General features: G+C 38.6%; 1 protein-coding gene across 2 annotated transcripts in view; it reads left to right on the top strand.

Annotated features, from left to right (window-relative positions):
* LOC104013749 (potassium/sodium hyperpolarization-activated cyclic nucleotide-gated channel 1) overlaps nucleotides 1-5,521 on the top strand; it is a 226,944-nt gene extending 221,423 nt beyond the window's left edge. For both annotated transcript variants that reach the window (XM_087760444.1, XM_087760445.1), the window contains exons 7-8: nucleotides 1,404-1,568; nucleotides 3,464-5,521. In XM_087760444.1, the coding sequence (XP_087616570.1) occupies nucleotides 1,404-1,568; nucleotides 3,464-4,257 (959 nt within the window). In that variant the 3' untranslated portion in view covers nucleotides 4,258-5,521. The remainder of the gene's footprint in view (nucleotides 1-1,403; nucleotides 1,569-3,463) is intronic.
* The last annotated feature ends 7,585 nt before the right edge of the window (nucleotides 5,522-13,106 follow it).

The raw sequence follows: 13,106 nt of genomic DNA, 5'->3' as shown, positions 1-13,106 counted from the left end.
AAGGACACTTCATTAGATCCTGTAATGTTGAATCTGACAGATGATAGGAAACCTGTTATAGCTTTGGAAGGGGACAGAGCACTTAATAAACTGCTGTAGTTCACAAATGCATAGAAATTGCTAGTTGTTGTTACTTGATTTTAATATGGAGAGCACTACATGGCTAAAATACTAGTTAACTAATTCATTACTACAAAAAATTAATTCCTGCACCTAGCACAGCGAAATTTTGCTTTCATTCTAGTCTTTGTGTTCTTGCAAAACAAAGCTGTGCATATGATAATAATTCATTGTATTATTTTTCTACATATTACTATATACCATCCTAAGCTAAGAAATATGGTCCATGGAGACAGGACCAGTTTGATAGCTTTTAATAAACCAGCTAACTGACTCATAACTGTTTCCTTTATCAGCACAGTTTATCTGTTTGCAGACACATTTAGTCTTCATGGCAACTTTATATTGTTATTTTGATTTTTGAAGTTTCTCAATCTCTAGTCAAATGTTAATGTATCATAGAAAGTTGAGTAATTACATCTGGAGTATAATTTATATGGAAAATGTACTGACAGTTAATGGATAGGTGCCACACTGTCAGCTAAGCTGTACTGCTTCCCAGAGGAAAAAAAGGTTTTTCATAGGTCTATATAAATTGGAAACAGGAAATTATTGCTAGGGTAGCCAGTCCATGTACCAATCCAGCAAAAACTAAGAAAGCAATGCAACATCACAAATGGTGCTAGAGGTGAACTGCTCCCACATCCCCAGTTATTTTCTTGAAGAAAAAAATGTTTAGGAATCACATAGCAACAGGGGAGGGGGAAAATTAGCACCTACAGTGGCATATTGATATAGTCCAGTGATCTCAGTTGGTACCAAAACCGTGGCCCTTACAAAAAGCCTACTAATCCTAATTCTTTAAGAGTCATCCTGTGGGTTGTGTCATTCACCTTCACTCATTCAGGTTTTCCTGAAATCAGTCTTCCTTAGTGCTGTCTTTCAGGTATGTCGAATTTCCTATCCAGAGTGTTTTGTCACACTAATGCAATAATAAAATACTATCTACATGTCCCCTGTTTTACAAGATACAGATATGGGCAAACTTCTTTAGAAATTCATGGTGTTCCAAAACCTGAACCTGGCCTGATAAAGGCCTGATAAAATCAGAGTCTAGACTGAGAAAACCTATAAGCAGGGCTCTTAAAGGAGATTATTTATTTTTTCAGAGTAGCAAAAATAGAATCAAACACCTTCAGAATTGCCCCTGCAACCTTGTGTAAACAGCAATAGAAAAATTGCTGCTGACTACTGTTAGCACTAAGTCACTTCCTAGCTTTTAAGTTTCACATGATTCACTAACTTCTTTGTTTCCTGTGTGTGTTGAATTTTTCTCTCCCCAGAGATTTGCCTTTTGACCAAGGGCCGTCGAACTGCCAGTGTGCGAGCAGACACGTACTGTCGCCTGTATTCCCTCTCGGTGGACAACTTCAATGAGGTTCTGGAAGAGTACCCCATGATGAGAAGGGCCTTTGAAACGGTGGCAATTGATAGACTTGACAGGATAGGTATTATTTTTTTCCATATTTGGAATTCTTAAAACCTTTCTACCTTTTATTTTCCTTGAGTTGAAGGATAAAATGCCCAGATTAAATCCTTCTTAAAAGTTTCATTTTTGTTACACTGCAGTAAATGTTCTGTTGATCTATGAATAAGATGTGTCCAGACAAGAAATTCTGCAAGCTCACTTTTAAATAATAAAAGCCTTTGAATTTTAGAAAGCTCATAGTCCTCTGAGGATTATTTTGTATACTTTAATTATCATTGGTATTATTTATTAATCCCGTATATTTCTTTTGCTGCGCTCAGCACTCATAGGGTTTATTGCAGTTTCACGAGCAGTGGATGACATTTTCCTACATAAATAGTTTACAGATGACATCTATAATGCTGGGAAGAGCTGAAGTCTCTCAGCACTCACAAAACCTATGTTTGTTGAAGTGAATTAATCCTTTGCAGCAGTGCTCTCATTTTTCTCACAACATGGGCACTGCTAGCATTGATGGCTGCACACTGGCATTACTGATATCTGCTTGCAATCAGAAAAGCAGACCAATGATATCCAAGTGAAAAGCAGAATGATATGGCAGATTATTAAAACAGGGTGTGTGAAGTCTGCTGTTGTGCATCCAGACATTCTGGACCTCTCTAATAGGACATACTAGATAAAATATATGGTCTTTGGTCGGGACAAGTACACACTGATAATCATTATTGACACTGGTTTTAAAATGCAGCTATGCATAAAAATTGTTTATCCTGATTTGGAAGAAAACTTGTTTTCTTTAATATAGCAAGAGTAAAGAAATTAAATACATGTTTACAGGTTTCAAATATTTAATAGACCTGTTTTAGTATTTTGCAGATCGTGAACACTCAGTGCTTTATGTTTTCAAGACTTTTCAAACTCTTATAATTTGTTTCTCATGACTCTCTGGAAATGTAGTCCAACTCAAAGTAATATGTGCTTTAATATTAGTAGTAAAGTCCAGTCTGCTCTTGGAGTAGTAATCCCGTCTGAAGTGCTGTGTTTACAATATGAAATCTACACAGGAAAAAAGATAAAATATGAACTGTTTTATTGAAAAAAAGAAACAATTGAGTGCAACTGTGTTCCTGTGTATCTGATGACACAGAATACTGTCTACATCTTGCAGACACTGAGAGCCATCAAGCAAACATCAGGACACAGTGTACAGCAGTCTTTATTGTGTAAGCAGGTGTCACATTAGCCATGAGTTCATATTAATTCACAAATATTTAAAAAGATGATTTCTTGCAAGCTAGTGGTCACAGGTTACTAATGTCTAATAATCAGTTCCAGGGAATGTGCTAAATGGCAGATATATTTATAACTTATGTAACAGTTTAGTGGAAATTAGAACTGTTTTGCAGTGAGAGAGAAAGACATTATACACGCAGAGCCTGGTGGCTTTTTCCAGCCTGCTTTTCAGTAAATTACCATGGTTACATTTTCAGAATAATTGCAGTAATAGCAATGAACTACAAGTGAAGAGGCACAGAAAGTTCAGGTATCTTTGAGCACAGTGGTGTTACGAAAACCTGCCATGCTGGTGCAGAGAGAGGAGGAACTGGGTGTGCGTGGAGACCAGCTGTCAGGAGCTGCATGCCAGCGTGAGTTGCTGTGACGGTGCCTGGAGAGGCTCAGCACCACTCTGCCGCAAGGGACGAGCTCTTCAGTCCTTGGCTCCTGGGGAGATCAGTGTGGTGCAGCCTATCACGGTGGGCTCACTGCCGAGCTGTGGCCAGTGCTCAGCCTGGTGTTTGCTCAGGCTTTTACAATGCCAATATAGCCCTCAGTGATGGGGGCTGAAATGCAAAGTCAGAGTGGGGATCTGCCCCTGCATGTCAGGCTTGCTAACTCTTCTGCCTCTCTGTAAAGGGAAGAAGAACTCGATCCTCCTGCAGAAGTTCCAGAAGGACCTCAACACCGGGGTTTTCAATAACCAGGAGAACGAGATCTTGAAGCAGATTGTGAAGCACGACAGAGAGATGGTGCAGACCATCGCCCCAGTGAGCTTGCAGCAGATGCCCATGCTGAACTCCAGCACCTCCACTGCCACCTCATCATCACACATCAGGACGCAATCCCCTCCCGTATACACCGTGAGCAGCCTTTCTCATGGAAACCTGCACTCCACCTCGCCCAGCACACAGACACCCCAGCAAGCCATCATCCTCTCGCCCTGCTCCTACACCACCGCCATCTGCAGCCCACCTGTACAGAGCCCTCTGGCCAGCCGAACTTTCCAGTACGTCTCGCCGACCGCCTCACAGCTCTCCCTCATGCAGCAGCAGCCGCAGGCACCCCAGCAGCCGCCTAGTGCCGCACAGAAGAACGAGATCCACAACACCAACCTGACCCAGGAGGTGCGGCCCCTCTCCGCCTCTCAGCCTTCCCTGCCCCACGAGATCTCCACCCTGATCACCAGGCCTCACCCCACCATGGGGGAGTCCCTCGCCTCCCTCCCACAGCCCACTCCCAGCCCCAGCATGCCCCCGGCCAGCTGGGCCACCATCCCCCAGCGTGTCTCACTCTTCCGACAGATGTCCTCAGGAGCCATCCCCCCAGACCGGGGGGCCACGCCACCCACAGCCCCTCTGCAAAGGGATTCTTCCACAGTCTTAAGCACAGAGCCCGAGGGAGACAAACTGCGGTTCGCATCAAATTTATGAGCCCTGGTAACTGTGAGCAACGGACTTGTAACGAACTGAGAACCATCCCCGGAACTGTTTTAGCCTATTTCCTAATGTACCCCAGCAGTCTACTATGAGAAAAATACTTTAGACAGCTTTGCCCTACGCAACAAATGTAAAAAAATATATATATAAAAAAGGAATTAAAAAAAAACTTGTTTGAATTCATGTCTTCCTTTCTTGCAACCATTAAAGAAGTCTAAATTCAGCTGTAACATTATTTTTAACGTGTCAACTTTAAAATTGGTCTGACAGATTTGTCTGTTTATGAGGTTTGCTATTTTCATGGGAAAATTGTCAGCACAATAACAAACTTCAAATATTAAAAAAACTAAAAATCAATGTAACAAAAACATAGCACTGACTGACTGATAGTCTGAAACCTTCATTATTTCATTTATTACATACATGTTAATTTATCGTGAAGACTTCAGTTGTTATTTCCTATTGCATTTCATATTTTAGCACTTTCCATTCAGAATTAGATTGGAAAACAAATAAATTGCAAACACCTGCAGTCAAAAGGCTGCCACTAGCACTCCTCTGGATAGTTTGTAACCTCACGAGATGTCAACCATTCTGTTGTTTCAGAAAACTGGGTGGACTTCAATCTTCACATTGCTAAAGACTTTTACAAAGACTATAAATATTGATATTGTAAATAACTTTTTAGACCCAAAGAAAAATAGCTGCTGTGTGGTGTACCATTGCAAGGTCTTTGTTTAGGAATTTAGGTTCAGCTCTTCACTTCAAAATTTACAGTTTTAAATTTTGTTAAAGCTAAGTGCAACAACTGTTGAATTGTAATGCAATGGCTTAAAACCTACAATGTTACTTTTACATGCAATGTTTTATGCAAAATTGTATGCTTGATCCTGCAAAACTGCTTGTACTTCACCAATACCATCACTTTTCTTCTCCTTGCCCTCAATAGCATCTGAAAATATTCCATGCATGCTTTGGAAAAAAAAAAGACGATAAAAATAGGTTCAGTCAGCCATTTTAGGAAAAGACTTTATGGTATCTTAGAAAGTAATAACGATTCATTAATTGTGTCTACCTTAAAATTCCTATAATGCTGACTTTGAATCTCTGGTTTAAGTCTAGAAGTGAGGTTTTTTTATTTAAAGGATTATTTGCAAACCACAGCTTGATTTAGGCATTCAGGTGCTTTCTGTGTCTTCACTGTAGTTTTGTAGTTGACTGTGGTGTTAATTTAAAAAAAATAAATATAATAGCTATATTATCGAGTCTGTCTGGAAATGCACGATTTGCTCTGTGTATATTGTAATTAAATGGCTAGTATATCCTAAGGCATGTAGTGCCAAGCATAGCCCATAGGTACAAGGTTTATTTTTTTTTTTATGTTTTCAAAACAGAAAGGAAGTGGCGACAGAAAGCAGGGTTAAAGCATACTGTTCTGTGAACATTTTGTTTTGTTTTCTCAAACCTTCACATTATGTTATCCACAAAAAAAGTTCTTTCGTAATCATTTGTGCCTGATTTGTCACATTAAATAGATTGAAACTAAATGTGTCATAATTTAACTCATTGAAAAATCAGCAATTATGGGTATGATACAAGCATATATTCTGTTCCTTAAAACCCAGCTGACTCATGTGAAGGAAGTGAATGCAAAGGAGTTCTTTTCCCATTAATTCTGAGTTTAACAATACATGAAAAAATTAAATAACATCACAAACTACGTAATGCAGTGAATCCAGATGTACTTGAGAGCCAAGTAAATATTCTAAAGCTAACAGAGCTTGAACCCATGCTGCCTATTACACCTTTTACTAAAGTGGTACATCAAATAAAAATTAAAAAAAACCTTCCAGTTTTTGCTGACTCCCACTCACCAGTAAAAATCAATGTAATTAACCCATTAACATGCTGCTGCCATTAATCCAAGTGGCCCAGAGTAGTATACGAAGAAGCAATTGTTTAAAAGTGTTTGGAACATTATGGATATGCTGCAAGACCATTTATTTATTAGTACAATACCCCTTATATTATTTTAATACTAACAAATTCTGTCAGTTAAGATCATATACTGATCTTTCAAACTGTTTAAGGTTTACATTTGCTAGGAGAAATGGGGTTAGTAGTAAAATATTTTTATATGTATTTTTATTTTATTTTAAGCACTATGAAGAAATATTAATTCAGTGAAACCATAAATAATTTTTAATGACTTTGTAATAGCGTGGACAATATCTAGGATTTGTATGTTAATTAAAAAAAATAGTACAGGGTATAAAATTATATATGTGTATATATGTGTATGTATGAATGTATATATACTTAGATTAAGAAACAAATTACTCACATTCCTGTAATATAAAGGTCCATTGCTATTTTCAGAAGTGACCTATTTTCTCTGTACATAAGTAAGCCCATAAGTATGAAATCTCACACCTGTACAGGATGAAATGTATTAATGAAAAAGGTTGGATCTTACTGATGCTGGGAAGACTATAGATCTGATTCTTACAATGATTGTATGACCAGGGATGAGTTAGATTTTTTCCTTTTGCCTTTGCTCAAAGTCATAAATAAATATATATAAAATATTATTAATAAATTGAAGAAAATACATAAAAAATAAACCCATTAATATTTTTTGGTTCCAGTATCTTTATAAGTGAGCAAGTTTTGCTTTACTATTAAAGAAGAACTGTTTGCTTTTCTCTTTTCTTTGTTCTGAGCCCCAGAAATTATATGCACTAAGTATGGGAAGGTGGGGAAAAAATGCCTGAGTAATTATGTGCACAGTAGGAAAAAGAGGGCGTAGAAATTCAAGGATACTACCTGATTTACTCAAGCAATTCCTAAGCAATATTTCCCCTGTAGATTAGAGGAATTCATTGCGCTAAAAAACATTTTCCCCACAAAACTCTCATTTAAGCCATTACCACTAACCTGTAATATTTCTTGAGTACAAATATTTCAAACTGGTTTACTTATATATAAAATTTTAGATATCCTGTGGAAGAATCCCAAGTAGTTGTTAGTGTAACTTAAGAAAACTATATTCTATCATATGTTCACTTTATCTTACTATGTGTGCCAGTCCCAGATGATGTACTTCTGAATTTGTGTATAATAGTTGAGATTTCAAGGGAACATTGGTGTGGAAGTAGTGTTCATTAATTACATTTTAGGTCACTGTAAATGAAAAAGCGTAGTCCATTCAAACCAATAGTAGATTTTTTTGCATTAACTTCAGTAGGATATATAATCCTAGACTGATAAACTGTGATTTTAAGCAAACAGGAGTAGTCGTATTTTCAAATTGCATCCTAAAGTGTATTGTGATTTCTTTTAAGTGGCATTTAATTAATTTTTTATTTTGCATTACTAAGATATAACTCCAGTCCAATTGTAGTCAATGAAATGATTTCCAAAAGGACCAGCATTGTACTTGAACCTTCTTGTCTAGCAGCAAAATTCTGTCCTCCTGTCTACATTTGACCATTGCACAGGGTATACTTTGCTGTTTTGGTCCAGCCTTATTATTTCATACATATTTGTGTACAGAACCAAAAGAAACAAAGGGTTGTTTTTAAGTGATATTTCATATCAATATATATATCTATATGTACCTACACACCAATGTATATATTTTTAAAAGTCTGTCCATTTCTAATATCTATTTCTACCTCAGTTTAATTTCTATCTTACCTTAATTTTCATTTAAAAAGCAGCAGCAGAACTAGAATCAAAGTAAATTTTATTTTAAACAGCAAACTTTCATGTCTTGATGCATGTCATTAAGATTTAAGCTTAATATTTCTATTTTTGAAAATTACTCATGTGAGTTCTCACACTGACTTTAGTATGCCTATCCATGTGAGTTCCTTTCTGCTTTATAGGTGACATTGTCCAGTGAAGAAAAATGTTTTGTTTTAAAAATAAGATGTTGGATTTTTATACAAACCCGCAATTCAACTGCTCTGGGAATATGCAGAGCATAATGTATATTACTAATATACATTAGTAATTTCTGCTGTTCCAAAGTCCTCTGTTCACACAAGAAATGTTACAAGATGATAGGAACAGAAAGTGTTTGTTTAGAAATCATGGGTCTGAGCTAAAAGCATTAGCTGGTACATTCTAGGACACGTTATAAGAATTGGGTGTGCACAATTTATTCTTTAGCAGATTTGGCCTTTCTCCTCCCATCTTTTTTTTGAGCAGGGAAGAGTAAGAGCATTAAAATTGCCCTAGACCATATCCCAGTGCTCCTTTGCATACTTAGCAATTTGAATCACCTACTTGATTGGTGTGATGGGTCATACAGCCAGATAGCATAATTTCTGGTCCATGATTACATTTCCCTCACCTCTGTGAACACATGCAATATCTTAACATGCAATATCTTAAGAACTTATGGCAGCACTGAATTTTTCAGGTCAAGATATGGGAACATTTAGAAAGAGAAACACAGTGATAGTAGACAAGCAGAGTATCCAGCTAAATGAATTGATTTTAAATCTACCTGTGTATATTTACCAGCTACATTAGATGATTTAAGATGTACACCATGGCTAAGCTGATCCTTGGCCTATGAATTGAAAGACTCAAGCACACATTTGAACTGAAAGTAAATTTTGCCCCATCCTTGAAACTGTTCCAGATATGTGATGTTATTTCACCTGCTTGCAGAAGATACCATATTTCTTACTATTCTCCAGTTTTACATGTCAGATTTGTAGTATGGTTCCCCCTACACTCTGCTTTGAAGACAATCTGCAGCACTGAGTTAGTTCTTGCTGAAAGGTCAGTGGCAAATTTGGATCAAGTAGAACTGCAGACCAAAAGAAAAGGGTAGATGCCAAATGCCAAGTCTACAACCAGTCCAAATTAGCCTGTGCATGAAAGGGAAGCAGGTACTTGACCCATTTCTCTGGAAAGTCTGCAGACACCTGCAGGGATTCTGATACTGAACCATGGGTCTCAACAAACCCGAGGTCCAATCCAAAAATGCATATCCAATGTCAGCTACTTCTGAACTCCACAGTTACTGAAAAGTTTACATAGACACAGGCGATAGTTATTATAGTATTAGCAAAGCATCTTATCTGTCTTCTATTTAATGACTACTTTACTCTTTATAGGTTCTATATTGCACTTGACATCAAAAAATCTGAGACATTCTCTGGGTGGTACACTGAGCGTGACCATTGCTCATGGATTTACTTTCACCTTTTCTTTAGGGAGCAAAATGTGTGCAGTCTGTGTCCTGTTTTGTCACTGCAGTGTAGGGGTTTTAAATGGAGAGACCTGGTTTTGAAGTAAGAAAAGCTCCTGTGTATCAGAGGGCAATAACTGCAGATTTCAGTCTTTGTTGTGGACAGTTAGGCATTTTGGGGTTCTGGACCAGGCTCTGTTTGAATTGGATTTTTTATTTGTCTGCAAAGTCAACATAAACAATGGGTTTGCTGTGCTTGTTACACCAAGGTGTAGTCTGCATTGTTGAGGAGATACCTGCAGAGTTTTATATTAATTAGCTTTTTCTACATGCTGGAGGATTTGCATCCAATTATATTGGTTCCTCTAGTCCAGCCAAGAGGCAGTGTGAGCAATAACTGATGCCAGGTCATCATCCACTGCAACAGGCAATCTTCTAGGTAAGGAGAGAAGATGGACAGCAATATTAGAGGTGGTCTTACAAAGAACTGTAAGTATTCCTAAATATGACTTGGACTGATCAATTCACACCTGAATCCTTTATGAAAGTAGATTATATTGTAATTGCAAATTTTTCTTTTTTTTAATCAGCCAGTTGATACCCTTTCTGCCTATGATTTGTCTTCATCCTGTGCTAAATCATCTTGGCAACAGAAATGTGTACTGATATTTGGAGGCAGTGCTGTATCTCAACTGTATTTCAGTTTAGCAGATACCTGTATGTTGATATTAAAAAAAAATTAAGAAATATTTTTTTAAACCCTATAAAGGAAGTGTATTGTGTGCATTTTACCAACTGGTATAATGCTAATGCCTTCCTCCAGGAAGGGCTCGAGTAATTTTAATGATTCACTTGGACCTTTGGTATTATCTCACAGATAATGGTGCCCTGGGCAGAAATGGTGAATGCTGTGGAAAAATCCAAGAGAATGGTTTGGACATCTCCTTTCTTTTCTCCAGTAGCAAGAGGTTGTTCATCAGATCCATCAGACAAATCAGATTCTAGATGGGACAGCTCAAGGCTTTTGCTTTTGTTTGTGTCTGCTTTGCAAGACAAAAAGATGTGGATACAGTTCAGAACTCTTAGTCAAACTCTTGACTGAACTAATGATTAGCACACAGAGAAATAAACTTCCTTTCTAGAGCATATGATAATCTTATGTCATCTGGCACATAACATCAGAAAGCAAGCTTTTAGAGAGTGGAAAAGAAATCATTTGTCACCACCATATACATGACTGAAGATGGTATGTGCCCCTAAACACTATGTAATCTACTGTGTGGGTTAGATCAAAGATCTCTGAGCCAGAAAGTGAGAAACTGTGTCTTTGGGCTTTTAATCTCCTGTTTTATTTGTATACATTTAAATCTCTCAGAATAACAAATCCAAATACAAAAAGAAGGATCTGTGACTTTATGAATCCCTTAGGTTTTGATCCTTTATAAATAAGCGTTACAATTGTGTTTCTGGTTTCTATGAGAGCTGAATTAATCTGAATGAAAATGTCTCACATAAGACATCTTTCAAATTTGGAGTTTGAGAAGATGAATACTTCATAGCCTTTATTTTCTTGCTCGGGTCTATGATGGTCAAGTGTTCTGTGAAAGAGGAGATGTTTTTAATTTGTCTTTTGCCATTTTTTGGACAGCTTGCTAAGAAAAGGAGAGTTGGCATTGTTAATAGCTGGCAAAAAATGACGTATCTGGGATGAACTTCTATAGTGTAGGTAGTGTTATTACAGAAGATAGCACTGAGCACAGAGCACCATACATATGGTCCCAGTTACGCTGGCTATTTCAGGTCCATGGTTGTCAATGAATGAGGTCACGTATTGTTTATTGCTGCACTCTTTTGGCTCACTTCTTGCTCTCTTATCCTGTCCTTAGTCCTGTGTAAGACAGAGATCCTGGATATCTGGAACATACAGAAATTCTTCTGTCTTCTAGAACAGCTTTTTCATAATTTCAGCTGTGATAGGTGATAAAATATATTGTGCTATGTGGAATGATTGTTCTCTGTTTTTTTTTTCTTTTTTTCTCAGATGTTCGGGGGGGACTTCTCAGTAGTAATGGGACATACTGATGTCATTGCTAAAGAGCAAAAGCGACAATAACAATGAGTAGAAGAAAGGCAGAGAGAAGTGCCAGAGGCAGAAAAAATTTATTTCCTTGAAATAAGGCATTTGCATTGAGATTCCCTGAAGGACATGAAAGAGAGAGAGGAGGAAAGATGACAACATGTCATGTCCTATTTAAGGCTGCCAAGCAGCTTTGTCATGAGGGTAGCGATAAAGCAGGAGAAGCAGGAGAAATCAATCTCTCTTGTGTTTCCATCACAAATACATGACTTCTTTTAGGTAATTTATTTCATTTCTTTTGAGAACTGAAAGCAGATAGACCCACATTGCTGGTTGCTTCTGTTGATATCAGAGCTGGGCCTGCTAGAAGGGTGTAAGAGAGAACATCTGGAAAATCACAACACTGGTGGGTGTTCTGGGAACTTTTTGTCCCTGATCCCATGCACCCTTTTAGCACTTGTATATTGAAAAATGCTGTAGTAAATTTTTTGTCATGTTATAATAGCATTGCATTCTGTGTCTAACAATTACTTTTATGACCTCAGAAAATATGTACAAACTTTGTCAACAGAGTTAATTAAACTTCATGGTAGGCTGAAGTGAGCTGACTGTGAGTGGGTCCAAATATCTTAGATGGAAACCACAAAAAATACAGCTGATCAGGACTTGGTGGAGGCTGCGACACAGCATAACCAGAATGTAAGATTTCCAAAGATGTTTCTTCCAAAGATTTGTTCTAACTTAGACCTGGACTTTAGTAAGGCCTTTGACACTGTCTCCCACAGCATTCTCCTGGAGAAGGTGGCTGCTCACGGCTTGGATAAGTGCACTCTGCGCTGGGTTAAAAACTGGCTGGATGGCCAAGCCCAGAGAGTGGTGGTGAATGGAGTCAAATCCAGTTGGCGGCCGGTCATGAGTGGTGTTCCCCAGGGCTCAGTATTGGGGCCGGTCCTGTTCAATATCTTCATCAATGATCTGGATGAGGGGATTGAGTGCACCCTCAGGAAGTTTGCAGATGACACCAAGTTAGCAGGGAGTGTTGATCTGCTGGAGGGTAGGAAGGCCCTACAGAGGGACCTGGACAGGCTGGACCGATGGGCCGGGGCCAACTGCATGAGATTCAACAAGGCTAAGTGCCGAGTCCTGCACTTGGGTCACAACAACCCCATGCAATGCTACAGGCTTGGGGAGGAGTGGCTGGAGGGCTGCCTGGCAGAAAAGGACCTGGGGGTGTTGGTTGACAGCCACCTGAACATGAGCCAGCAGTGTGCTCAGGTGGCCAAGAAGACCAATGGCATCCTGGCTTGTGTCAGGAATAGTGTGGCCAGCAGGACCAGGGAGGTGATAGTGCCTCTGTACTCAGCACTGGTGAGGCCGCACCTCGAGTACTGTGTTCAGTTTTGGGCCCCTCACTACAAGAAGGACATTGAGGTGCTGGAGTGTGTCCAAAGAAGGGCAACGAAGCTGGTGAAGGGTCTAGAGACCAAGTCTTATGAGGAGCGGCTGAGGGAACTGGGGTTGTTTAGTTTGGAGAAGAGGAGGCTGAGGGGAAACCTG

The sequence above is a fragment of the Nipponia nippon genome, unplaced genomic scaffold, assembly GCF_047370975.1.
Source record: "Nipponia nippon isolate SJK-2023a ecotype South Korea unplaced genomic scaffold, ASM4737097v1 scaffold_22, whole genome shotgun sequence".
NCBI classification, from domain to species: domain Eukaryota; kingdom Metazoa; phylum Chordata; class Aves; order Pelecaniformes; family Threskiornithidae; genus Nipponia; species Nipponia nippon.
This window is presented reverse-complemented; position numbering and strand designations above follow the sequence as displayed.